The 27319-nt window shown below is 41.0% G+C and overlaps 1 protein-coding gene across 1 annotated transcript in view; it reads right to left on the reverse strand.

Annotated features, from left to right (window-relative positions):
• Positions 1 to 27319, reverse strand: part of CEP162 (centrosomal protein 162) — a 450005-nt gene that overhangs the window by 213588 nt on the left and 209098 nt on the right. Inside the window, exon 16 of the mRNA XM_053710490.1 lies at positions 12367 to 12504. Within this exon, the coding sequence (XP_053566465.1) occupies positions 12367 to 12504 (138 nt within the window). The remainder of the gene's footprint in view (positions 1 to 12366; positions 12505 to 27319) is intronic.

Here is a 27319-nt window from a genome sequence, read left to right on the forward strand (position 1 = left end):
AGAATTCTTTGGATTAGGACACATGGAAGGGACAACAATTTCTCTACTAATGTTGTTAGAATTCACAACCTTAGGTAAAAATTGAAAAGAAGTCTGCAAAACCGCCTTATCCTGATGAAAAATCAGAAAAGGAGATTCACTAGAAAGAGCAATTAGCTCAGAAACTCTTCTAGCAGAAGAAATAGCCAAAAGGAACAACACTTTCCAAGAAAGTAGTTTAATGTCCAAAGAATGCATAGGCTCAAATGGAGGAGCCTGCAACGCCTTCAAAACCAAATTGAGACTCCAAGGAGGAGAAATTGATTTAATGACAGGCTTAATTCGAACTAAAGCCTGTACAAAACAGGGTATATCAGGAAGTTTAGCAATCTTTCTATGGAATAAAACTGAAAGAGCAGAGATTTGTCCCTTCAAGGAACTTGCAGACAAACCTTTATCCAAACCATCCTGAAGAAACTGTAACATTCTAGGGAATTCTAAAAGAATGCCAAGAAAATTTATGAGAAGAACACCATGAAATGAAAGTCTTCCAAACTCGATAGTAAATCTTCCTGGAAACAGATTTACGAGCTTGTAACATAGTATTAATCACGGAGTCAGAGAAACTTCTCTGACTTAGTACTAAGCGTTCAATTTCCATACATTCAAATTTAATGATTTGAGATCCTGATGGAAAAATGGACCTTGAGACAGTAGGTCTGGCCTTAACGGAAGTGGCCAAGGTTGGCAACTGGACATCCGAACAAGATCCGCATACCAAAACCTGTGTAGCCATGCTGGAGCCACCAGCAGCACAAATGATTGTTCCATGATGATTTTGGAAATCACTCTTGGAAGAAGAACTAGAGGCGGGAAGATGTAAGCAGGATGATAATTCCATGGAATGGTTAGCGCATCCACTGCTTCCGCCTGAACATCCCTGGACCTGGACAGGTATCTGGGAAGTATCTTGTTTAGGTGAGAGGCCATCAGATCTATCTCTGGAAGACCCCATATATCTGAACAATCTGACAAAACACATCTGGATGGAGAGACCACTCTCCTGGATGTAAAGTCTGACGACTGAGATAATCCGCTTCCCAATTGTCTACACCTGGGATATGCACCGCAGAGCTTAGACAGGAGCTGGATTCCGCCCAAGCAAGTATCCGAGATACTTCTTTCATGGCTTGAGGACTGTGAGTCCCACCTTGATGATTGACATATGCCACAGTTGTGATATTGTCTGTCTGGAAGCAAATGAACGGTTCTCTCTCCAACAGAGGCCAAAACCAAAGAGCTCTGAAAATTGCACGGAGTTCTAAAATATTGATTGGTAATCTCGCCTCTTGAGATTTCCAAACCCCTTGAGCAGTCAGAGATCCCCAAATAGCTCCCCAACCCGAAAGACTTGCATCTGCAGTAATCACAGTCCAGGTTGGATGAACAAAATAAGCCCCTTAAACTAAACGTTGGTGATTTAACCACCATGTCAGAGAGCGTCGTACATTGGGATTTAAGGATATTAATTGTGATATCTTTGTATAATCCCTGCACCATTGATTTAGCATACAAAGCTGGAGAGGTCTCATGTGAAAACGAGCAAAAGGAATCGCGTCCGATGCTGCAGTCATGAGGCCTAAAACTTCCATGCACATAGCCACTGAAGGGAATGACTGAGATTGAAGGTGCCGACAAGCTGCAACCAATTTCAAGCATCTCTTTTCTGTTAGAGACAGAGTCATGGACACTGAATCTATCTGGAAACCTAAAAAGGTGACCCTTGTCTGAGGAATCAAAGAACGTTTTGGTAAATTGATCCTCCAACCATGTTTTTCGAAGAAACAACACTAGTTGATTCGTGTGAGATTCTGCAGAACGTAAAGACTGAGCTAGTACCAAGATATCGTCCAAATAAGGAAACACCGCAATACCCTGTTCTCTGATTACAGAGAATAGGGCACCTAGAATCTTTGATTCTTGGAGCTGTTGCTAGGCCAAATGGAAGAGCAACAAAACAGAATTTATGTTTACCTGATAAATTACTTTCTCCAACGGTGTGTCCGGTCCACGGCGTCATCCTTACTTGTGGGATATTCTCTTCCCCAACAGGAAATGGCAAAGAGCCCAGCAAAGCTGGTCACATGATCCCTCCTAGGCTCCGCCTACCCCAGTCATTCGACCGACGTTAAGGAGGAATATTTGCATAGGAGAAACCATATGTTACCGTGGTGACTGTAGTTAAAGAAAATAAATTATCAGACCTGATTAAAAAAACCAGGGCGGGCCGTGGACCGGACACACCGTTGGAGAAAGTAATTTATCAGGTAAACATAAATTCTGTTTTCTCCAACATAGGTGTGTCCGGTCCACGGCGTCATCCTTACTTGTGGGAACCAATACCAAAGCTTTAGGACACGGATGAAGGGAGGGAGCAAATCAGGTCACCTAAATGGAAGGCACCACGGCTTGCAAAACCTTTCTCCCAAAAATAGCCTCAGAAGAAGCAAAAGTATCAAATTTGTAAAATTTAGAAAAAGTGTGCAGTGAAGACCAAGTCGCTGCCTTACATATCTGATCAACAGAAGCCTCGTTCTTGAAGGCCCATGTGGAAGCCACAGCCCTAGTGGAATGAGCTGTGATTCTTTCAGGAGGCTGCTGTCCGGCAGTCTCATAAGCCAATCGGATAATGCTTTTAATCCAGAAGGAGAGAGAGGTAGAAGTTGCTTTTTGACCTCTCCGTTTACCAGAATAAACAACAAACAAAGACAAAGTTTGTCTGAAATCCTTAGTAGCTGCTAAGTAAAATTTGAGAGCACGAACTACATCCAAGTTGTGCAACAAACGTTCCTTCTTTGAAACTGGATTAGGACACAAAGAAGGCACAACTATCTCCTGGTTAATGTTTTTGTTAGAAACAACTTTTGGAAGAAAACCAGGTTTAGTACGCAAAACCACCTTATCTGCATGGAACACCAGATAAGGAGAAGAACACTGCAGAGCAGATAATTCTGAAACTCTTCTAGCAGAAGAAATTGCAACCAAAAACAAAACTTTCCAAGATAATAACTTAATATCAACGGAATGTAAGGGTTCAAACGGAACCCCCTGAAGAACTGAAAGAACTAGGTTGAGACTCCAAGGAGGAGTCAAAATTTTGTAAACAGGCTTGATTCTAACCAGAGCCTGAACAAAGGCTAGAACATCTGGCACAGCTGCCAGCTTTTTGTGAAGTAACACAGACAAGGCAGAAATCTGTCCCATCAAGGAACTTGCAGATAATCCTTTTTCCAATCCTTCTCGAAGGAAGGATAGACTCTTAGGAATCTTAACCTTGTCCCAAGGGAATCCTGCAGATTCACACCAACAGATATACCAAATTATGTGGTAATTTTTCTGGTTACAGGCTTTCAGGCCTGAACAAGAGTATTAATAACAGAATCTGAGAACCCTCGCTTTGATAAGATCAAGCGTTCAATCTCCAAGCAGTCAGCTGGAGTGGGTCGAACGGACCTAGAACAAGAAGGTCTCGTCTCAAAGGTAGCTTCCATGGTGGAGCCGATGACATATTCACCAGATCTGCATACCAAGTCCTGCGTGGCCACGCAGGAGCTATCAAAATCACCGACGCCCTCTCCTGATTGATCCTGGCTACCAGCCTGGGGATGAGAGGAAACGGCGGGAACACATAAGCTAGTTTGAAGGTCCAAGGTGCTACTAGTGCATCCACTAGAGCCGCCTTGGGATCCCTGGATCTGTACCCGTAGTAAGGAACTCTGAAGTTCTGACGAGAGGCCATCAGATCCATGTCTGGAATGCCCCACGGTTGAGTGACTTGGGCAAAGATTTCCGGATGGAGTTCCCACTCCCCCGGATGCAATGTCTGACGACTCAGAAAAACCGCTTCCCAATTTTCCACTCCTGGGATATGGATAGCAGACAGGTGGCAGGAGTGAGACTCCGCCCATAGAATGATTTTGGTCACTTCTTCCATCGCTAGGGAACTCCTTGTTCCCCCCTGATGGTTGATGTATGAACTTGGCCCTCGCTAGCTGAGGCCAAGCTTTGAGAGCATTGAATATCGCTCTCAGTTCCAGAATATTTATCGGTAGAAGAGATTCTACCCGAGACCAAAGACCCTGAGCTTTCAGGGATCCCCAGACCGCGCCCCAGCCCATCAGACTGGCGTCGGTCGTGACAATGACCCACTCTGGTCTGCGGAAGGTCATCCCTTGTGACAGGTTGTCCAGGGACAGCCACCAACGGAATGAGTCTCTGGTCCTCTGATTTACTTGTATCTTCGGAGACAAGTCTGAATAGTCCCCATTCCACTGACTGAGCATGAACAGTTGTAACGGTCTTAGATGAATGCGCACAAAAGGAACTATGTCCATTGCCGCTACCATCAAACCTATCACTTCCATGCACTGCGCTATGGAAGGAAGAGGAACGGAATGAAGTATCCGACAAGAGTCTAGAAGTTTTGTTTTTCTGGCTTCTGTCAGAAAAATCCTCATTTCTAAGGAGTCTATTATAGTTCCCAAGAAGGGAACCCTCGTTGACGGAGATAGAGAACTCTTTTCCACGTTCACTTTCCATCCGTGAGATCTGAGAAAGGCCAGGACAATGTCCGTGTGAGCCTTTACTTGAGGAAGGGACGACGCTCGAATCAGAATGTCGTCCAAGTAAGGTACTACAGCAATGCCCCTTGGTCTTAGCACCGCCAGAAGGGACCCTAGTACCTATGAGAAAATCCTAGGAGCAGTGGCTAATCCGAAAGAAAACGCCACGAACTGGAAATGCTTGTCCAGGAATGCAAACCTTAGGAACCGATGATGTTCCTTGTGGATAGGAATATGTAGATACGCATCCTTGAAATCCACCTTGGTCATGAATTGACCTTCCTGGATGGAAGGAAGAAGTGTTCGAATGGTTTCCATCTTGAACGATGGAACCTTGAGAAACTTGTTCAAGATCTTGAGATCTAAGATTGGTCTGAACGTTCCCTCTTTTTTGGGAACTATGAACAGATTGGAGTAGAACCCCATCCCTTGTTCTCCTAATGGAACAGGATGAATCACTCCCATTTTTAGCAGGTCTTCTACCCAATGTAAGAATGCCTGTCTTCTTATGTGGTCTGAAGACAACTGAGACCTGTGGAACCTCCCCCTTGGAGGAAGCCCCTTGAACTCCAGAGAATAACCTTGGGAGACTATTTCTAGCGCCCAAGGATCCAGAACATCTCTTGCCCAAGCCTGAGCGAAGAGAGAGAGTCTGCCCCCCACCAGATCCGGTCCCGGATCGGGGGCCCGCATTTCATGCTGTCTTGGTAGCAGTGGCAGGTTTCCTGGCCTGCTTTCCTTTGTTCCAGCCTTGCATAGGTCTCCAGGCTGGATTGGCTTGAGAAGTATTACCTTCCTGCTTAGAGGACGTAGCCCTTGGGGCTGATCCGTTTCTGCGAAAGGGACGAAACTTAGGTTTATTTTTGGTCTTGAAAAGACCTATCCTGAGGAAGGGCGTGGCCCTTGCCCCCAGTGATATCAGAGATAATCTCTTTCAAGTCAGGGCCAAAGAGTGTTTTCCCCTTGAAAGGAATGTCAAGCAATTTGTTCTTGGAAGACGCATCCGCTGCCCAAGATTTTAACCAAAGCGCTCTGCGCCACAATAGCAAACCCAGAATTTTTTCGCCGCTAACCTAGCCAATTGCAAGGTGGCGTCTAGGGTGAAAGAATTAGCCAATTTAAGAGCACGAATTCTGTCCATAATCTCCTCATAAGAAGAAGAATTACTAATAATCGCCTTTCCTAGCTCATCAAACTAGAAACACGCGGCTGCAGTGACAGGGACAATGCATGCAATTGGTTGTAGAAGGGAACCTTGCTGAACAAACATCTTTAGCAGACCTTCTAATTTTTTATCCATAGGATCTTGGAAAGCACAACTATCTTCTATGGGTATAGTGGCGCGCTTGTGTAGAGTAGAAACCGCCCCCTCGACCTTGGGGACTGTCTGCCATCAGTCCTTTCTGGGGTCGACTATAGGAAAACAATTTTATAAATATGGGGGGAGGTACTAAAGGTATACCGGGCCTGTCCCATTCTTTACTAACAATGTACGCCACCCGCTTGGATATAGGAAAAGCTTCGGGGGGCCCCGGGGCCTCTAAGAACTTTTCCATTTTACATAGTGGTTCTGGAATGACCAGATAATCACAATCATCCAAATTGGATAACACCTCCTTAAGCAGAGCGCGGAGATGTTCCAACTTCAATTTAAAAGTAATCACATCAGGTTCAGCTTGTTGAGAAATGTTTCCTGAATCTGAAATTTCTCCCTCAGACAAAACCTCCCTGGCCCCCTCAGACTGGTGTAGGGGCCCTTCAGAAACCATATCATCAGCGTTCTCATGCTCTACAGAATTTTCTAAAACAGAGCAGTCGCGCTTTCGCTGATAAGTGGGCATATTGGCTAAAATGTTTTTGATAGAATTATCCATTACAGCCGTTAAATGTTGCATAGTAAGGAGTATTGGCGCACTAGATGTACTAGGGGCCTCCTGTATGGGCAAGACTGGTGTAGACGAAGGAGGGGATGATGCAGTACCATGCTTACTCCCCTCACTTGAGGAATCATCTTGGGCATCATTTTTACTAAATTTTTTTATGACATAAAATACATATAGTTAAATGAGAAGGAACCTTGGTTTCCCCACAGTCAGAACACAATCTATCTGGTAGTTCAGACATGTTAAACAGGCATAAACTTGATAACAAAGCACAAAAAACGTTTTAAAATAAAACCGTTACTGTCACTTTAAATTTTAAACTAAACACACTTTATTACTGCAATTGCGAAAAAGTATGAAGGAATTGTTCAAAATTCACCAAAATTTCACCACAGTGTCTTAAAGCCTTAAAAGTATTGCACACCAAATTTGGAAGCTTTAACCCTTAAAATAACGGAACCGGAGCCGTTTTTATATTTAACCCCTTTACAGTCCCTGGAATCTGCTTTGCTGAGACCCAACCAAGCCCAAAGGGGAATACGATACCAAATGATGCCTTCAGAAAGACTTTTCTATGTATCAGAGCTCCACACACATGCAGCTGCATGCCATGCTGTCCTCAAAAACAAGTGCGCCATACCGGCGCGAAAATGAGGCTCTGACTATGATTAGGGAAAGCCCCTAAAGAATAAGGTGTCTAAAACAGTGCCTGCCGATATAATCATATCAAAATACCCAGAATAAATGATTCCTCAAGGCTAAATATGTGTTAATAATGAATCGATTTAGCCCAGAAAAAGTCTACAGTCTTAATAAGCCCTTGTGAAGCCCTTATTTACTATCTTAATAAACATGGCTTACCGGATCCCATAGGGAAAATGACAGCTTCCAGCATTACATCGTCTTGTTAGAATGTGTCATACCTCAAGCAGTAAGAGACTGCACACTGTTCCCCCAACTGAAGTTAATTGCTCTCAACAGTCCTGTGTGGAACAGCCATGGATTTTAGTTACGGTGCTAAAATCATTTTCCTCATACAAACAGAAATCTTCATCTCTTTTCTGTTTCTGAGTAAATAGTACATACCAGCACTATTTTAAAATAACAAACTCTTGATTGAATAATAAAAACTACAGTTAAACACTAAAAAACTCTAAGCCATCTCCGTGGAGATGTTGCCTGTACAACGGCAAAGAGAATGACTGGGGTAGGCGGAGCCTAGGAGGGATCATGTGACCAGCTTTGCTGGGCTCTTTGCCATTTCCTGTTGGGGAAGAGAATATCCCACAAGTAAGGATGACGCCGTGGACCGGACACACCTATGTTGGAGAAATTGGTAATGCTCGTCTAGAAAAGAGAATCTCAGGAACTGATAATGTTCTGGATGAATCGGAATATGAAGGTATGCATCCTGCAAGTGTATTGTAGACATATAATGTACTTGCTGAACAAAAGGCAGAATAGTCCTTATAGTTACCATCTTGAAAGTTGGTACTCTTACATAACGATTAAAAATTTTCAGATCCAGAACTGGCCTGAATGAATTTTCCTTCTTTGGGACAATGAATAGATTTGAATAAAACCCCAGACCTTGTTCCTGAAAAGGAACTGGCATGATTACCCCTGAAGACTCCAGGTCTGAAACACACTTCAGGAAAGCCTGCGCTTTTACTGGATTTGCTGGGATACGTGAGAGAAAAAATCTTCTCACAGGAGGTCTTACTCTGAATCCTATTTGATACCCTTGAGAGACAATGCTCTGAATCCATTGATTTTGGACAGAATTGATCCAAAAATCCTTGAAAAACCCTTAATCTGCCCCCCACCAGCTGAGCTGGAATGAGGGCCGCACCTTCATGCGGATTTAGGGGCTGACTTTGGTTTCTTAAATGGCTTGGATTTATTCCAATTTGAGGAAGGCTTCCAACTGGAAACAGATTCCTTGGGGGAAGGATTAGATTTTTGTTCCTTATTCTGACGAAAGGAACGAAAACGGTTAGAAGCCTTAGATTTGCCCTTAGGTTTTTTATCCTGAGGCAGAAAAACTCCCTTTCCCCCAGTAATAGTTGAAATAATAGAATCCAGCTGAGAACCAAATAAATTATTACCTTGGAAGGAAAGAGATAGTAATCTAGACTTAGATGTCATATCAGCATTCCAAGATTTAAGCCACAAAGCTCTTCTAGCTAAAATAGCTAAAGACATGGATCTAACATAAATTTTGATAATATCAAAAATGGCATCACAAATAAAATGATTAGCATATTGCAGTAAGCGAATAATGCTAGATGCATCAGAACCCAATTCTTGTTGTAAATTCTCCAACCAGAAAGTTGATGCAGCCGCAACATCAGCCAAAGAAATTGCAGGTCTGAGAAGATGACCTGAATATAAATAGGCTTTCCTTAGATAAGATTCAAGCTTCCTATCTAAATGATCCTTAAAGGAAGTACTATCTTCCATAGGAATATTGGTACGTTTTAGCAAGAGTAGAAATAGCCCCATCAACTTTGGGGATTTTTTCCCAAAACTCTATAGAATTTGCTGGTAAAGGATACAATTTTTTAAACCTTGAAGAAGGAATAAAAGAAGTACCTGGACTATTCCATTCCTTAGAAATCATATCAGAAATAGTCTCAGGAATAGGAAAAACCCCTGAAGAAACCACAGGAGGTTTAAAAACAGCATTTAAACATTTATTAGACTTAATGTCAAGAGGACTGGTTACCTCAATATCCAAAGTAATTAACACTTCTTTTAATAAAGAACGCATATACTCTATTTTAAATAAATAAGTAGATTTGTAAGTGTCAATGTCTGAGGAAGGATCTTCTGAATCAGATAGATCCTCATCTGAGGAGGATAAATTATTATGTTGTTGTTATTTGAAATTTCATCAACTGAATGAGAAGTTTTAAAAGACCTTTTAAGTTTATTAGAAGGTGGAAATGCAGACAAAGCCTTCTGAATAGAATCAGTAACAAATTCTTTAAAATTCATTGGTATATCATGTATATTAAAAATTGAAGGAACTGCAACTTCCGACGAGGAGCGGCTCCATCTTCAAGACAATCAGCCAATAGAATGTGAGCTCAATCCTATTGGCTGTTTGGATCAACCAATAGAATTAAAGCTCAATCCTATTGGCTGATTGCATCAGCCAATAGGATTTTTTACCCTTTAATTCCCATTGGCTGATAGAATTCTATCAGCCAATCGGAATTCAAGGGACGCCATCTTGGATGACGTAATTTAAAGGAACCTTCAGTGTATGGCTGGGACCGTATGAAGAGGATGCTCCGTGCCGGATGTCTTGAAGATGGAGCCGCTCCACGTCGGAAGGATGAAGTTAAAAGATGCCGTCTGGATGAAGAGTGGATATTCAGGGGTTAGTCTTAGGTTTTATTAAGGGTTTATTGGGTGGGTTTTATTTTTAGATTAGGGATTTGGGCAAAGAGAAAGAGTTAAATGTCCTTTTAAGGGCAATGCCCATCAAAATGCCCTTTTCAGGGCAATAGAAAGCTTAGTTTTTTTAGATACAATTTTATTTGGGGGGTTTGGTTGTGTGGGTGGTGGGTTTTACTGTTGGGGGGTTGTTTGTATTGTTTTTTTTTTACAGGTAAAAGAGCTGATTTCTTTGGGGCAATGCCCCGCAAAAGGCCCTTTTAAGGGCTATTGGCAGTTTAGTTTAGCCTAGGGTTTTTTTTTATTTTTGGGGGGGCTTTTTATTTTGATAGGGCTATTAGATTAGGTGTAATTAGTTTAAATATTTGATCATTTCTTTTTTATTTTGTGTAATTTACTGTTTATTTTTTTGTAATTTAGTTAATTGTATTTAATTAATGTAATTTATTTAATTTTAGTGTAATGTTAGGTGTTAGTGTAACTCAGGTTAGGTTTTATTTTACAGGTAAATTTGTATTTATTTTAACTAGACAGTTAGTAAATAGTTAATAACTATTTACTAACTAGTCCACCTAGTTAAAATAAATACAAACTTAGCTGTGAAATAAAAATAAAACCTAAGCTAGCTACAATGTAACTATTAGTTATACTGTAGCTAGCTTAGGGTTTATTTTACAGGTATTTAGTTTTAAATAGGAATTATTTAGTTAATGATAGTAATTTTTATTTAGATTTATTTTAATTATATTAAAGTTAGGGGTGTTAAGGTTAGACTTAGGGGTTAATAACTTTAGTATAGTGGTGGCGGTGACGTTGGGGGCAGCAGATTAGGCGTTAATGATATTTAACTAGTGTTTGCGATGCGGGAGTGCAGCGGTTTAGGGGTTTACATGTTTATTATAGTGCCAGCGATGTCCGGAGCAGCAGATTAGGTGTTAATATTTTTATTATAGTGTTTGCTATGCGGGAAGGCCTCGGTTTAGGGGTTAATAGGTAGTTTATGGGTGTTAGTGTACTTTGTAACACTTTAGTTATGAGTTTTATGCTACAGCTTTGTAGCGCAAAACCCATAACTACTGACTTTAGATGGCGGTACGAATCTTGTCAGTATAGGCTGTACCGCTTACTTTTTGGCCTCCCAGGCAAAACTCGTAATACCGGCGCTATGGAAGTCCCATTGAAAAATGACTTTTTGAAAGGTGCGGTAATTAAGTTGCGTTACGGCCAAAAAAGTGTGCGGTACAGCTATACCTACAAGACAGCGGTAGTGAAAAAGCAGCATTATGAGCCATAACGCAAAACTCGTAATCTAGCAGAGAAAGTTTAATGAGTCTGGGAACCACCGAGTACATTTTCTATTCATATTTATTGCTATTTTAGAATTCTATTTCTGTATCTCATTTATTTGTTTGATTATGCAGAACGTCGTTGGTCAGCATACCAACTCCTTCTCGGAGGATGGACTTCGCCTTTTATTAGATGGAATATTTCACTTCACTTCTTAAATGTTGGTTTGGCAATGATAAATACCTATTATCATTTCTTAAAGGACATTACACACCTTGAGATTGTACTATATAATGTACAGTTAAGCTTAGTAAATCAACTTGCAAAAGTGTTATTTAATTTTGTCCCCTATCCCTGTAATTTAATCAACAAAAGTGTGTGATTTTTTGTTCTTGCTAAAAGTGCAGACTCCAAGCTTAATACCGATGTATTCCATACAGTAATCGGTTGTACACTCTAGTGACTCATAATAACTGGGCTGACAAGTCTCAGTAGCGAAGAAAACCTAGGTTACAACATAGTGTTGCTGTATGGACTAAAACTTTATACTTATTTTTTTTTTCAAAATTTAAAATAAATAATATAACTATAAAAATACATAGCTAGTTCATGTGTGTCATATAGATAACATTTTGCCCACTCCCATATAGTTATTTATGAGTCAGCACTAATTGGCTAAAATGCAAGTCTGTTAAAAGAACTGAAATATGGGGGCAGTCTGCAGAGGCTTAGATACAAGGTAATCACAGAGGTAAAAATTATATTAATATAACCATGTTGGTTATGCAAAAATGGTAAATAAAGGGATTTTGTGTGTTTTTAAACAATACAAATTCTGGAGTACACTGTCCCTTTAAATCTGGAGCATGGGTAAGGAAAACATTTCAATATAAAGGGCGTCTCATCCACCCTGTACAAAGGAGAGAATTCAATTTACATTTTTTACATTTTGGGTTTTCTTTCCAGCCCCAACTTAAATGGCAAGTCTTCATTGGTGAGTGCTACAAGGATGAGTCCATATAAATGTATTTATCTACAAACCTTTAGAAAAGCTTATAAAAAGGATTACTCTACAGTATTTTGAAAAACAAAAAATCTTGCTAAGACCATTTAATGGATTAGAATATCACCATAAAGTGGTCATTTAAAAATGGGTGTTTATATTTGTTTAAAATGTACAAACTAAATACCTGCTGATAACCACGAAGAATAGTCTCTTGCTCTTCTATTTCCTTCTGTATTTGCTGCATTGTCTCATCTGTGACAGGTCCTTTTAGGTCACCAGCCAGATGCAAATGTTTCTTGTGCTTTTCTTCACTTGTATGTATCTACATGCAATGCTTGGAGTTACTAAATGTAGAATATGCTGATATTTATAAAACAGGACCAGAAAATAAAATGATGTAAATTATGCATATTGCAGTGTTCTAAAATAATTACAAACCTCCCATAACACTACATGACAATCACTAAAAAAATGTTTACTTTAGCTTTTTGTCTGTTTCTTTCACTATTAAGGGGAGCTTTATGATATGCATGTTTAGCAATTTCATTTCTCCTTTTGTTAAATTGAGATGGTCTGTGGTTGTCATTGACAGCATGGTCCTTAACTACAAAGAAAACAAAGGATTACTTTATAACTCATATACCGATACTAAATGTCCCGATTATACGATTAATCACCATTATATTTGTATTTTATAGATTTGCATAAAACATACAATTAAACTATATAAATAGGTAAAAAACTGTAAATCAAATTTGCACAAGTTTACCCTGAATCCATTTGTGAACTGATGATTACTATGTCCAAATTAAAGGTAGATAACAACAAACGGGAGCACCAGGCTTCGTACGTGATATCAAAACAGAATTTATGCTTACCTGATAAATTACTTTCTCTTACAGGTGTATTCAGTCCACGGATTCATCCTTACTTGTGGGATATTCTCAATCCCTACAGGAAGTGGCAAAGAGAGCACACAGCAAAGCTGTCCATATAGCTCCCCTCAGGCTCTGCCCCCCCAGTCATTCAACCGACGGTTAGGAGAAAAAGGAGAACCATAGGGTGCAGTGGTGACTGTAGTTATTGTAAATTAAATTTGAATCTGTCTTAAATATCAGGCCGGGCCATGGACTGAATACACCTGTAAGAGAAAGTAATTTATCAGGTAAGAATAAATTCTGTTTTCTCTTACTTGGTGTATTCAGTCCACGGAATCATCCTTACTTGTGGGATACCAATAACAAAGCAATAGGACACGGATGAAGGGAGGGAACAAGTCAGGTAACCTAAACGGAAGGCACCACTGCTTGCAAAACCTTTCTCCCAAAAATAGCCTCCGAAGAAGCAAAAGTATCGAATTTGTAAAATTTGGCGAATGTATGCAGTGAAGACCAAGTCGCTGCCTTACAAATCTGTTCAACAGAAGCCTCATTCTTGAAAGCCCATGTGGAAGCCACAGCTCTGGTGGAATGAGCTGTAATTCGTTCAGGAGGCTGCTTACCAGCAGTCTCATAAGCCAATCGGATGATGCTTTTCAGCCAGAATGAAAGAGAGGTAGCAGTCGCTTTCTGACCTCTCCTCTTACCAGAATACACAACAAACAAGGATGATGTTTGTCTGAAATCTTTAGTTGCTTTTAAATAGAACTTTAAAGCACGAACCACATCAAGATTGTTCAACAGTCGTTCCGTCTTACAAACTGGATTAGGGCACAGAGAAGGAACAATGATTTCCTGGTTAATATTCTTATTAGAAATCACCTTTGGAAGGAAACCAGGTTTAGTACGCAAAACAACCTTATCTGCATGAAACACCAGATAGGGTGAATCACACTGTAAAGCAGACAATTCTGAAACTCTCCGAGCAGAAGAAATAGCTACTAAAAACAAAACTTTCCAAGATAATAACTTGATATCTATGGAATGCAAAGGTTCAAACGGAACCCCTTGAAGAACTGAAAGAACTAAATTTAGACTCCATGGAGGAGCCACAGGTCTGTAGACAGGCTTGATTCTAACTAGGGCCTGTGCAAACGCCTGAACGTCTGGTACAGCTGCCAGACGCTTGTGTAACAGAATAGACAGAGCAGATATCTGTCCCTTTAAGGAACTAGCTGACAGACCTTTCTCCAAACCTTCTTGAAGAAAAGACAATATCCTTGGAATCCTAACCTTACTCCACGAGTAACCCTTGGATTCACACCAACAAAGATATTTCCGCCATATCTTATGGTAAATTTTCCTGGTGACAGGCTTTCTGGCCTGTATCAGAGTATCTATAACTGATTCCGAGAAACCCCGCTTAGCTAGGATTTCCAAGCAGTCAGTTGCAGAGAAACTAGATTTGGATGCTTGAAAGGACCTTGGATTAGAAGATCCTGCCTCGATGACAGTTTCCATGGTGGGACCGATGACATGTCCACTAGGTCTGCACAACAAGTCCTGCGTGGCCACGCAGGCTCTATCAGAATTACCGAAGCCTTCTCCTGTTTGATTCTGGCTATTAGCCGAGGGAGAAGAGGAAACGGTGGAAAGACATGAGCTAGACTGAATGACCAAGGCGCTATTAATGCATCTATCAATGCCGCCTTGGGATCCCTGGATCTGGATCCGTAAAGGGGAAGTTTGGTGTTCTGACGGGACGCCATCAGATCCAATTCTGGAATGCCCCATAGCTGGGTCAGCTGAGCAAAAACCTCCGGGTGGAGTTCCCACTCCCCCGGATGGAAAGTCTGACGACTTAGAAAATCCGCCTCCCAGTTGTCTACCCCTGGGATGTGAATTGCAGATAGATGGCAGGAGTGATCCTCCGCCCATTTGATAATCTTGGATACTTCCTTCATCACTAGGGAACTCTTCGTTCCTCCCTGATGATTGATGTACACTACAGTCGTGATGTTGTCCGACTGAAATCTGATGAATTTGGCCTCTGCTAGTTGAGGCCACGCCTGGAGCGTATTGAATATCGCTCTCAGCTCCAAAATGTTTATCGGGAGAAGAGATTCTTCCCGAGACCATAGTCCCTGAGCCTTCAGGGAGTTCCAGACCGCACCCCAGCCTACCAGACTGGCATCGGTCGTGACAATGGTCCACTCCGGTCTGCGGAAACTTATTCCCTGAGACAGGTGATCTTGAGACAACCACCAGAGAATAGAGTCTCTGTTTTTTTGATCCATTTGAATTTGAGGAGACAAATCTGCGTAATCTCCATTCCACTGTTTGAGCATGCACAGCTGCAGTGGTCTGAGGTGGATTCGGGCGAAAGGGACTACGTCCATTGCCGCAACCATTAAACCAATTACTTCCATGCACTGAGCCACGGAAGGCCGAGGAATGGAATGAAGAACTCGGCAAGTATTCAACAGTTTTGACTTCCTGACCTCTGTCAGAAAGATTTTCATTTCTACCGAGTCTATTAGTGTTCCCAGAAAGGGAACCCTTGTGAGCGGGGACAGAGAACTGTTTTCTACGTTCACCTTCCACCCGTGAGACCTTAGAAAGGCCAGAACGATGTCCGTATGAGCCTTGGCTCTGTGAAAGGACGACGCCTGTATTAATATGTCGTCTAGGTAAGGTGCTACTGCAATGCCCCGCAGTCTTAGAACCGCTAGAAGGGACCCTAGCACCTTTGTGAAAATTCTGGGAGCGGTGGCCAACCCGAAAGGAAGGGCCAAGAACTGGTAATGTTTGTCCAGAAAGGCGAACCTTAGGAACTGATAGTGATCTTTGTGGATAGGAATATGTAGGTACGCATCCTTTAGATCCACGGTAGTCATATATTGACCTTCCTGGATCATCGGCAAGATTGTCCGAATGGTTTCCATCTTAAAAGACGGAACTCTGAGGAATTTGTTTAGAATTTTTAGATCCAGGATTGGCCTGAAAGTTCCTTCCTTTTTGGGAACTACGAACAGGTTTGAGTAAAAGCCCAGTCCTTGTTCTGCAATTGGAACTGGGTGTATCACTCCCATTTTTAGTAGATCTTCTACACATCGTAAGAACGCCTGTTTCTTTGTTTGGTCTGAAGACAAACGAGAAATGTGGAACCTTCCCCATGGGGGAGAATCCTTTAATTCTAGAAGATACCCCTGAGCAACTATTTCTAATGCCCAGGGATCTGGAACATCTCTTGCCCAAGCCTGAGCAAAGAGGGAAAGTCTGCCCCCTACTAGATCCGATCCCGGATCGGGGGCTACCCCTTCATGCTGTCTTGGTAGCAGGAGCAGGCTTCTTGGTCTGTTTACCCTTATTCCAGCCCTGCAAGGGTTTCCAGGTTGCTTTGGGCTGTGAAGCGTTATCTTGCTTTGCGGCAGCAGAGATTGCAGCAGGTCCGCTCCTGAAGTTGCGAAAATAGCGAAAATTAGCCTTGTTTTTGGCCTTAAACGGCCTATCTTGTGGAAGGGCATGGCCCTTTCTCCCAGTGATATCCAAAATAATTTCTTTCAGCTCTGGGCCAAATAGGGTCTTCCCCTTGAAGGGAATATTTAACAGTTTCGTTTTGGACGACACATCGGCCGACCATGATTTGAGCCAAAGCTCTCTGCGCGCCATGATGGCAAAACCTGAATTTTTCGCCACTAGATTAGCTAATTGGAGAGCGGCATCAGTGATAAAAGAATTAGCCAGCTTTAGAGCATGAATTCTATCCATGACCTCATTGAATGAAGTCTCCCTTTGGAGCGACTCCTCCAAGGCTTCGAACCAAAAAGCCGCAGCAGTAGTTACCGGAATAATGCAGGCAATTGGTTGAAGAAGAAAACCTTGCTGAACAAAAATTTTCTTCAGCAATCCTTCCAATTTTTTATCCATAGGATCTTTGAAAGCACAACTGTCCTCTATTGGTATAGTTGTACGCTTAGCAAGTGTTGAAACAGCCCCCTCTACCTTAGGGACCGTCTGCCACGCGTCCCGCCTAGGGTCGTTTATGGGGAACATTTTCTTAAAGATAGGTGGGGGAACAAAGGGTACACCTGGTCTCTCCCACTCCTTAGTCACAATATCCGCCACCCTCTTTGGGATCGGAAATGCCTCAGTGTATACAGGGACCTCTAAAAATCTGTCCATTTTACACAAGTTTTCAGGGACCACCATGGGGTCACAATCATCCAGCGTAGCTAAAACCTCCTTAAGCAGGACGCGGAGGTGTTCCAGCTTAAATTTAAACGCTAAGGAATCTGACTCTGCCTGCTGAGAAACTTTTCCTGTGTCAGAAATTTCTCCCTCAGACAGACCTTCCCTCACTGCTACCTCTGAGTTTTGTGAGGGTACTACAGATAAATTATCCAAAGTTTCAGATTGCTCATCCTCTGTATTTAAAACTGAGCTATCGCGCTTTCTTGGAAAAACTGGCAGTTTGGATAAAAATGCTGCAAGGGAATTATCCATTACTGCTGCTAATTGTTGTAAAGTAATAGGGGCCAATGCGCTAGAGGTACTAGGCATCGCTTGCGCGGGCGTAACTGGTGTAGACACGTGGGGAGAGGAAGAAGGACTATCCTCATTACCCTCCGTTAAGGAATCATCTTGGGCAGCATTTTTAATTGTCACTGGATGATCTTTAAAATGCTTAGATGTTTTGGCACACTTTAAACATAAATGCAATGGGGGTACTGCCATGGCTTTTGAACATAAAGAACAAGGTCTATCTGAAGGCTCAGACATGTTTGACAGACTCAGACAACACTAAAATATTGAAAAAAATACTTTTTGAAAAAACATTACTGTCTCTTTAAATAATAAAAAGCACACACTTTTTTACCAAATCATCAAAAAACATCCAATCTTAATGAAGTTTTTCACCACATGATCCTAATGCTTTGAAATGATTGCACACAAATTTCCAAATCAATTAACCCCTTAATGCCCAAACCGGAGCAAAATGAAGTAAACACCCGGTTTAACCCACTACAGTACGATGCCACAGTCTTTGCTGTGGCTTTACCTTCCTTTAGGGTTATTTGCAGGTGTAAATTAAGCCTCCCTGAAGTCCTCCTGTACTCTTAAGGCTCTGCACATGAAGCTGGATGGAGCTGTGCTGCAAATCAACTGCGCAATTGAGGCGCGAAAATGAGGCCCCCTCCTTCATTACTCCAGAGTTATGGGGCCTTTCTGAGTCAGATTAGCTGTCTTACAAAATGCCAGGCGTAAAAAAGTCCCCAAAAAGTGTTTCCAACGTCTAAAACGCTTAATAAATATAAGATTACCTTAATAAAGTAATCGATTTAGCCCATCAAAGTGTCTGTCAGTATTAAAGCCCTTAACTGAAGCCATCATTCTATACTGTGTCTCAGAAAATGGCTTACCTTCCCTCATGGGATTTCTGTCAGTCTTCTAGCACTACCAAGTCTTGTTAGAAAAAATGACTGAACATACCTTAAGCAGTATAAGCCTGCAAACTGTTCCCCCAACTGAAGTTCTCCGGTACTCAACAGTCCTGTGTGGGAACAGCAATGGATTTTAGTTACAACATGCTAAAATCTTTTTCCTCTCAGCAGAAATCTTCATCACTTTCTGCTTCAGAGTAAATAGTACAAACCGGCACTATTTAAAAATAACAAACTCTTGATTGAAGAAATAAAAACTATAAATCTAACACCACAAACTCTTTACCCTCCCGTGGAGATGCTACTTGTTAAAGCGGCAAAGAGAATGACTGGGGGGGCGGAGCCTGAGTGGAGCTATATGGACAGATTTGCTGTGTGCAATCTTTGCCACTTCCTGTAGGGATTGAGAATATCCCACAAGTAAGGATGAATCCGTGGACTGAATACACCAAGTAAGAGAAATTCAAATTTATTTCATATATTTTTAAAAGCAATACAGCATGTTAGCCAAATTAGGAGGGTATATGGCAGACCCAGCTAACGTGTTTCGGCATCGGCCGTAGTCATAGCTTGGGATACCTGCCATCACCCACCTTTATTTAAAATACACAGTGTTCTGATTGGATAAAAGATATCCTAACTCCCATTCCTATTGGCTATGCTAAACTACAGGTTCATTACCTATTTTCTATTAGGAAACTAATGTTGCTCTATACATCTAACTGGCATAGGTGACAAGGAGAATCGTTTATATACCTTATAAAGTTCAATTCTGTTAGTCTTTTCTTTGACATATTAATCAGAGATAGTAGGTTATTAGGATGTCTATGATAGTTTATTATATATTTATTTTTTAGTGTTAAACTATTTTTTGGGGGGTTCAAATAACAATTAGACAGTTTGTTCCTTTCTTATTTAGTTTAAATGAGTTCCGTTAGAGACCTGCTGTATGCGGATATCAAGTGATGTAATGTTTAAAAGAAAAGCTTCCTGTATGTGTGCTAAGAGCTACCCATGCATAAAGATTAATAGGAATTATCTCATTTCCCCAATGTATGATAATGTATCCTTTAATACTGCGCTACACGCTATACACAAAGTATTTCCCTAAAGGTTTGCTAGGTATAATATAATAATAATAATAAACTCCATTGCCATTCAAGCTCATGGTAACACACTTGTCTTATTCTTACATGGTTCAGAACATGTGATTTTGTCCTATATGTCTATATGTACATATGATTAATTTGACTGATTCACATCTGTAGTGTGTAACTAGGTATTATTACAGGCAAGAGAATCACCGTTAATACATGGTACTATTATTGGTTGGGAAATATGTATAACTAGTCCTAAAGCCTGTGTACACGGGCCATTTTTTGCAGTACAGCGGTTCCACCCCTTTGCTCTCTATATCTCCCCTTTCTTTTGCTCTCCCTCTCTTTTGCCGTCTCTCTTCCTCTCCTTTGCGCTCTCTATCCCCCCCCTATTTTGCTCTCTCTTTACCCCCCCCCCGTATTTTGAGCTCTTTTTTTCATGGTCGCCCAGTTCCGCCCATGTCACACCCGACCCCGTCACGCCCGGCCCCGCCATGACACGTCTGTGCCACGTCCGGCTCCACACCTTGTCATGCCCGGTCGGCCCCAGATGCCAGGACGTTAGTCTGCTGAAGGCCAGGTGTGTTTGTCCTCGCGCAGTCTCAAATACACTTGGCCTTTTATATTATAGGATGTGTATATATTGTTTGACACAAAATTTTGAGATATATATATATATATATATATATATATACATAATTATGGTATATATAATAACGGTAATGGTAAAGGAATTAGTAAAGGTGTTAAAGAGGGTAACATGCAAAGGTTAAGACTGAGATTCATAGTTGACACTTGTTTAAACAAAGTTAAACTAAATCGAACACCATAAAATGGAACAGTATAGGCAAAACGCACATATGATGATATGCCAGCTGATTAGTGTTGCCAGTGGTTAATAACATTGAACTCTGAATTTAGTCCCTGCGGCATTCTTGTTTTTAGCCTATAAATCTTAAATACTTCTCTAAGTGCCAATCTGGCGTCCCTATTCTGGTTTCCTGTTTTGATTTGAACTGTCTCTAAAATTGTTTATTTTAAATAATTATGGCTTTTAGAGTGTTTGTTTTTAAAATGTTGTATTATGGGAGTGGACAATGTTCTATGTTTAATATTATTGATATGCTCCCTAATCCGCTCTCTAACTTCTCTGGTTGTGACACCTATGTATTGGACCTCACAGTGCCTACATGTCAGTAAATAAATAGCGTAATTTGATCTAATCTTTCTCCTGCTTTTGTACTTATAAATGTGTTGCCCTCAGTGAGGAAACCACAAGCTACACATGTTGTGTTGATGCAACAGTATGTCCCTTTGAACCTTAGCCACGAGCTTGTTGTCTTTTCTTTTCTATTTAAGTTAGTGGGAGCTACCTGTTTTCCTAGTGATCTTCCCTTTTTTTAAAGAGAATCTACATCCCTGTTTAACTGTGTTTACCAATTTGTCATCTGCCTGTAACAAAGGCAAATGTTTCTGTATGATTGCACAGATTTAGTGATATTGGTTGCTATATTGTGTCACAAAAGTTACTCGATCATCCTCTTGCTTTGTGAAGACTTGTGCTTTTTCTCTCAGTAATTCCTCCCTGTTTGTTTTGCGTACTAAGGGCTCGCTTCCATTGAGTCGTAATTCAGTTTGCGTGCACTCGCAAACCGATACATATGCTGTCGGAAGCAATATCGTTTATCGACTGTTTCCAATGGCGCGTTATACCTCAATATCGGCAGCCGGACTTCGGCTGCCGAAAAGATCTTCGCGTCCCATAGAAAGTAATAGAAGCCGTTAATCGATAAATTATACCAGGTTTCCAATGAAAGCGCTAACCGTTAATACACTGTCGGAGGCTGTCGATACATTGAGAAATATTACACCCAGCTCAACTAGGTGTAAAAGAGGAAAATTGTGCTTTTTGAGACCTATTTTCTATTGAAATTATAAAACTTGCAAATAATGCAAGTGTTTTAATGTAGAAATAAATTGTTATAAGTAATATTTATTGTTGTCTCATGTATAGAAATAGTTGAACTTATATTCTAATAGAAATATCAGTATATATTTAAATATAATAATATATGCAAGAACATATCTACAGAATGCAAACTAGACCTATGCCAAGGGCAGCAATAAATATTACTTATATTTATGAAGTGGTAAATATAATTATATTAGAAAATAGTATTTGATTATTAAAAATATGGATAAGTGTATCTTTATTTTTCTTGAGAGGCGATCACCGGTAAGGAGCACGGACGTTAAACGTAAATTCTATAGCGTAAGGTCGGGTTACCTTAGCAACTAATTGATTTTCAAGAAATCCGACATCAGATTGAAGCGTTAACACAACGTTAACTTACAGCTACACGAAAAGAGCAACTGCACGCTATCAGCAAAATATTTCAATGGAAACCTGGTACTAAAATGGAGCCGTAAATTACTTTTAGCTGTTGGCCGCTTCAGTAGCTTACGGCTCCATTTTTAACGACTCAATGGAAGCGAGCCCTAAGTCTCTAGCTGCAGCAATTGTTTTAGAGGGATATCCTCTGTCCCTGAGTTTGTTAGTCAGTGTGTTTGCATGCTTTGTGTAGGACTCAATTGTAGTGCAATTCCTTCTAAGTCACATAAATTGTCCTTTAGCGACTAAATTTAAAAGCCTTTTGGGGTGATTACTGCATGCAAGGAGCAGAGTGTTCCCCGAAATAGGTTTATAAAAAACTTCTGTATGAATAGCTCCACTATTTAGGTCTTTCATTTTCACATCTAAGTAGTGAATATCTGTTTCATCAAATTCTGATGTGAATTTTATTCCTACCTCATTAGTGTTGAGCATAATAACAAATTGCTCTGCACTTTTTTTGTCACCTTTTCAAATGCATAGAAGATCATCTATAAATCTCTGGTAATAGATGATATTATCTTTGAGGGGGTTTAGTTGTCCATAGATGTGGGACAGCTCCCACCACCCCATAAAGAGGTTAGCGTAGGAGGCGGCAAAGTTCGCCCCCATAGCTGTTCCACATCCCTGGAGGTAATAAACCCCCTCAAATGAAAATAAATTGTGTGTAAGGAGAAATTTGGTTACACAAACTATATATTGACTAAGCGTTTGATTGTAGCCTTCTGTTCTAGTCAGGAAGAATTCTATAGCTTTAAGACCCATAGTGTGCGGGATTGAAGAATATAATGCTTGGACATCTATTGTGAGTCAACCAAACTCTGGGTCCCATGTGATAGATTCAAGTTCTCTTAAGAGTTGTTTAGTATCTTTTAGATAGCTGGTAAGATTGGCCACTGGCGGCTGCAGAATTTCATCAAGCCATTGGGATAGATGTTCTGTTAATGAACCAATCCTGCTCACCATGGGTCTGCCTGTCATGTTTTCAATGCCTTTGTGAATTTTGGGTAAATGATTAATAGTGGGTACAGTTGGGTTGTCCACTATCAAAAAATCTCTCATTTGTTAGTCTATAAAAAATTCCTCTACCCCATTATCTATTAAATGCATTAGTTGTCTTTTAAACTTTATAGTAGGATCGGATTGCAGTACAATATATTGGTTACGGTCTTTTAATTGTCTATGTGCCTCCTGTATGAAGGCTGCTCTATCAAGTATCACTATGGAGCCTCCTTTGTCCGCTGCCCTCACCACTATATCCTGGTTCTTACTTAGTTTCCTCACAGTTAATTCCTTTTTTTCTTTTGTCAAATTAGTCAATGCTATTTTGTCTATATGCTAGGGTGTTCAGGTCTTGCTCTGCTCTTTTTTGGAACTTTTCCAATAAGGGTCCTCTACTTTGTGTGGGGTAGAATAAAGAGGGGTTTTAAAATCTTGGGGTTGCTATCATGTGTGTTTTTTTGTGATTTAGCTAATTTAATTTATTTAATTGTTTTTAATTTAGTTAATTTATTTAATTGTAGTGTAGTGTTAGGTGTTAGTATAACTTAGGTTAGGTTTTATTTTACAGGTCAATTTGTATTTATTTTAGCTAGGTAGTTATTAAATAGTTAATAACTATTTAATAACTATTGTACCTAGTTAAAATAAATACAAACTTGCCTGTAAAATAAAAATAAACCCTAAGCTAGATACAATGTAACTATTAGTTATATTGTAGCTAGCTTAGGGTTTATTTTATAGGTAAGTATTTAGTTTTAAATAGGAATAATTTAGTTAATTATAGGTTTTATTTAAATTATATTTAAGTTAGGGGGTGTTAGGGTTAGACTTAGATTTAGGGGTTAATACATTTAATATAGTGGCGGTGACGTTGGGGACGGCAGATTAGGGGTTAATAAATGTAGGTAGGTGGCGGCGATGTTAGGGATAGCAGATTAGGGTTTAATATTATTTAACTAGTGTTTGCGAGGTGGGAGTGCGGCTGTTTAGGGGTTAATATGTTTATTATAGTGGTGGCGATGTCCGGAGCGGCAGATTAGGGGTTAAAAAATTTATTTTAGTATTTGCGATGCGGGAGGGCCTCGGTTTAGGGGTTAATAGGTAGTTTATGGGTGTTAGTGTACTTTTTAGCACTTTAGTTATGAGTTTTATGCTACCGCGTTGTACCATAAAACTCTTAACTAATGACTTTAGAATGTGTTAGGGATCTTGGAGGTAGAGGGTGTACCGCTCACTTTTTGGCCTTCCAGGACAGACTCGTAATACCCGCGTTATGGAAGTCCCATAGAAAAAAGACTTTACAGAGTTTACGTAAGTCATTTTGCGGTAAGGCCAAAGAAGTGTGCGGTGTCCCTAAACCTGCAAGACTCGTAATAGCAGCGGGCGTAAAAAAGCAGCGTTAGGACCTGTTAACGCTGCTTTTTTACCTTAACGCACAACTCATAATCTAGCCGTTAGTAGGCAAAACAAACGGAGGAATTACTGAGAGAAAAAGCACAAGTCTTCTCAAAGAAAGAGGATGATCGAGTAACTTTTGTGACACAATATAGCAACCAATATCACCAAATCTGTGCAATCATACAGAAACATTTGCCTTTGTTACAGGCAGATGACAAATTAGTAAACACAGTTAAACAGGGATGTAGATTCTCTTTAAAAAAAGGGAAGATCACTAGGAAAACAGGTAGCTCCCACTAACTTAAATAGAAAAGACAACAAGCTTGTGGCTAAGGTTCAAAGGGACAACATAATTTATGCTTACCTGATAAATTCTTTTCTCCTGTAGTGTAGTCAGTCCACGGGTCATCCATTACTTATGGGATATTAACTCCTCCCTAACAGGAAGTGCAAGAGGATCACCCAAGCAGAGCTGCTATATAGCTCCTCCCCTCTACGTCATACCCAGTCATTCGACCGAAAACCAAACGAGAAAGGGGAAACTATAGGGTGCAGTGGTGACTGGAGTATAATTTAAAATTTAGACCTGCCATAAAAAACAGGGCGGGCCGTGGACTGACTACACTACAGGAGAAAGGAATTTATCAGGTAAGCATAAATTATGTTTTCTCCTGTTAAGTGTAGTCAGTCCACGGGTCATCCATTACTTATGGGATACCAATACCAAAGCTAAAAGTACACGGATGACGGGAGGGACAGGCAGGATCTTTACACGGAAGGAACCACTGCCTGAAGAACCTTTCTCCCAAAAACAGCCTCAGAAGAAGCAAAAGTGTCAAATTTGTAAAATTTGGAAAAAGTATGAAGAGAAGACCAAGTTGCAGCCTTGCAAATCTGTTCAACAGAGGCCTCATTCTTAAAGGCCCACGTGGAAGCCACAGCTCTAGTGGAATGAGCTGTAATTCTTTCAGGAGGCTGCTGTCCAGCAGTCTCATAGGCTAAACGTATTATGCTACGAAGCCAGAAAGAGAGGGAGGTAGCAGAAGCTTTCTGACCTCTCCTCTGTCCAGAATAAACGACAAACAGGAAAGAAGTTTGGCGAAAATCTTTAGTTGCCTGTAAATAAAATTTTAGGGCACGGACTACGTCCAGATTGTGTAGAAGTCGTTCCTTCTTTGAAGAAGGGTTAGGACACAATGAAGGAACAACAATCTCTTGATTGATATTCCTGTTAGTGACTACCTTAGCTAAGAACCCAGGTTTAGTACGCAGAACTACCTTGTCTGAATGAAAAATCAGATAAGGAGAATCACAATGTAAGGCCGATAACTCAGAGACTCTTCGAGCCGAGGAAATAGCCATTAAAAACAGAACTATCCAAGATAACAGCTTGATATCAATGGAATGAAGGGGTTCAAACGGAACACCCTGTAAAACGTTAAGAACTAAGTTTAAGCTCCACGGTGGAGCAACAGTCTTAAACACAGGCTTAATCCTGGCCAAAGCCTGACAAAAGGCCTGAACGTCTGGAACTTCTGACAGACGTTTGTGCAAAAGGATTGACAGAGCTGAGATCTGTCCCTTTAAAGAACTAGCAGATAAACCCTTTTCTAAACCTTCTTGTAGAAAAGACAATATCCTAGGAATCCTAACCTTACTCCATGAGTAACTCTTGGATTCGCACCAATGTAAGTATTTACGCCATATTTTATGGTAAATTTTCCTGGTAACAGGTTTCCTAGCCTGTATTAAGGTATCAATTACTGACTCCGAAAATCCACGCTTTGATAAAATCAAGCGTTCAATCTCCATGCAGTCAGCTTCAGAGAAATTAGATTTTGATGTTTGAAAGGACCCTGAATTAGAAGGTCCTGTCTCAGAGGCAGAGACCATGGTGGACAGGACGACATGTCCACTAGATCTGCATACCAGGTCCTGCGTGGCCACGCAGGCGCTATTAGAATCACTGATGCTCTCTCCTGTTTGATCCTGGCAATCAATCGAGGAAGCATTGGGAAGGGTGGAAACACATAAGCCATCTTGAAGTTCCAAGGTGCTGTCAGAGCATCTATCAGAACCGCTCCCGGGTCCCTGGACCTGGACCCGTAACAAGGAAGCTTGGCGTTCTGGCGAGACGCCATGAGATCCATATCTGGTTTGCCCCAATGCCGAAGTATTTGGGCAAAGACCTCCGGATGAAGTTCCCACTCCCCCGGATGAAAAGTCTGGCGACTTAGGAAATCCGCCTCCCAGTTCTCCACGCCTGGGATGTGGATCGCTGATAGGTGGCAAGAATGAGACTCTGCCCAGAGAATTATCTTTGAGACTTCCATCATCGCTAGGGAACTCCTTGTCCCTCCTTGATGGTTGATGTAAGCCACAGTCGTGATGTTGTCCGACTGAAATCTGATGAACCTCAGAGATGCTAGCTGAGGCCAAGCTAGAAGGGCATTGAAAACTGCTCTTAATTCCAGAATGTTTATGGGAAGGAGACTCTCCTCCTGAGTCCATGATCCCTGAGACTTCAGGGAATTCCAGACAGCGCCCCAACCTAGCAGGCTGGCGTCTGTTGTTACAATCGTCCAATCTGGTCTGCTGAAGGGCATCCCCTTGGACAGGTGTGGCCGAGAGAGCCACCATAGAAGAGAATTTCTGGTCTCCTGATCCAGATTCAGCATAGGGGACAAATCTGAGTAATCCCCATTCCACTGACTTAGCATGCACAACTGCAGTGGTCTGAGATGCAGGCGTGCAAAGGGAACTATGTCCATTGCTGCTACCATTAAACCGATTACCTCCATGCATTGAGCCACTGACGGGTGTGGAATGGAATGAAGGACACGGCAAGCATTTAGGAGTTTTGTTAACCTGTCCTCTGTCAGGTAAATTTTCATTTCTACCGAATCTATAAGAGTCCCTAAGAAGG

This window comes from Bombina bombina, chromosome 4, assembly GCF_027579735.1.
Source record: "Bombina bombina isolate aBomBom1 chromosome 4, aBomBom1.pri, whole genome shotgun sequence".
Classification (NCBI taxonomy): domain Eukaryota; kingdom Metazoa; phylum Chordata; class Amphibia; order Anura; family Bombinatoridae; genus Bombina; species Bombina bombina.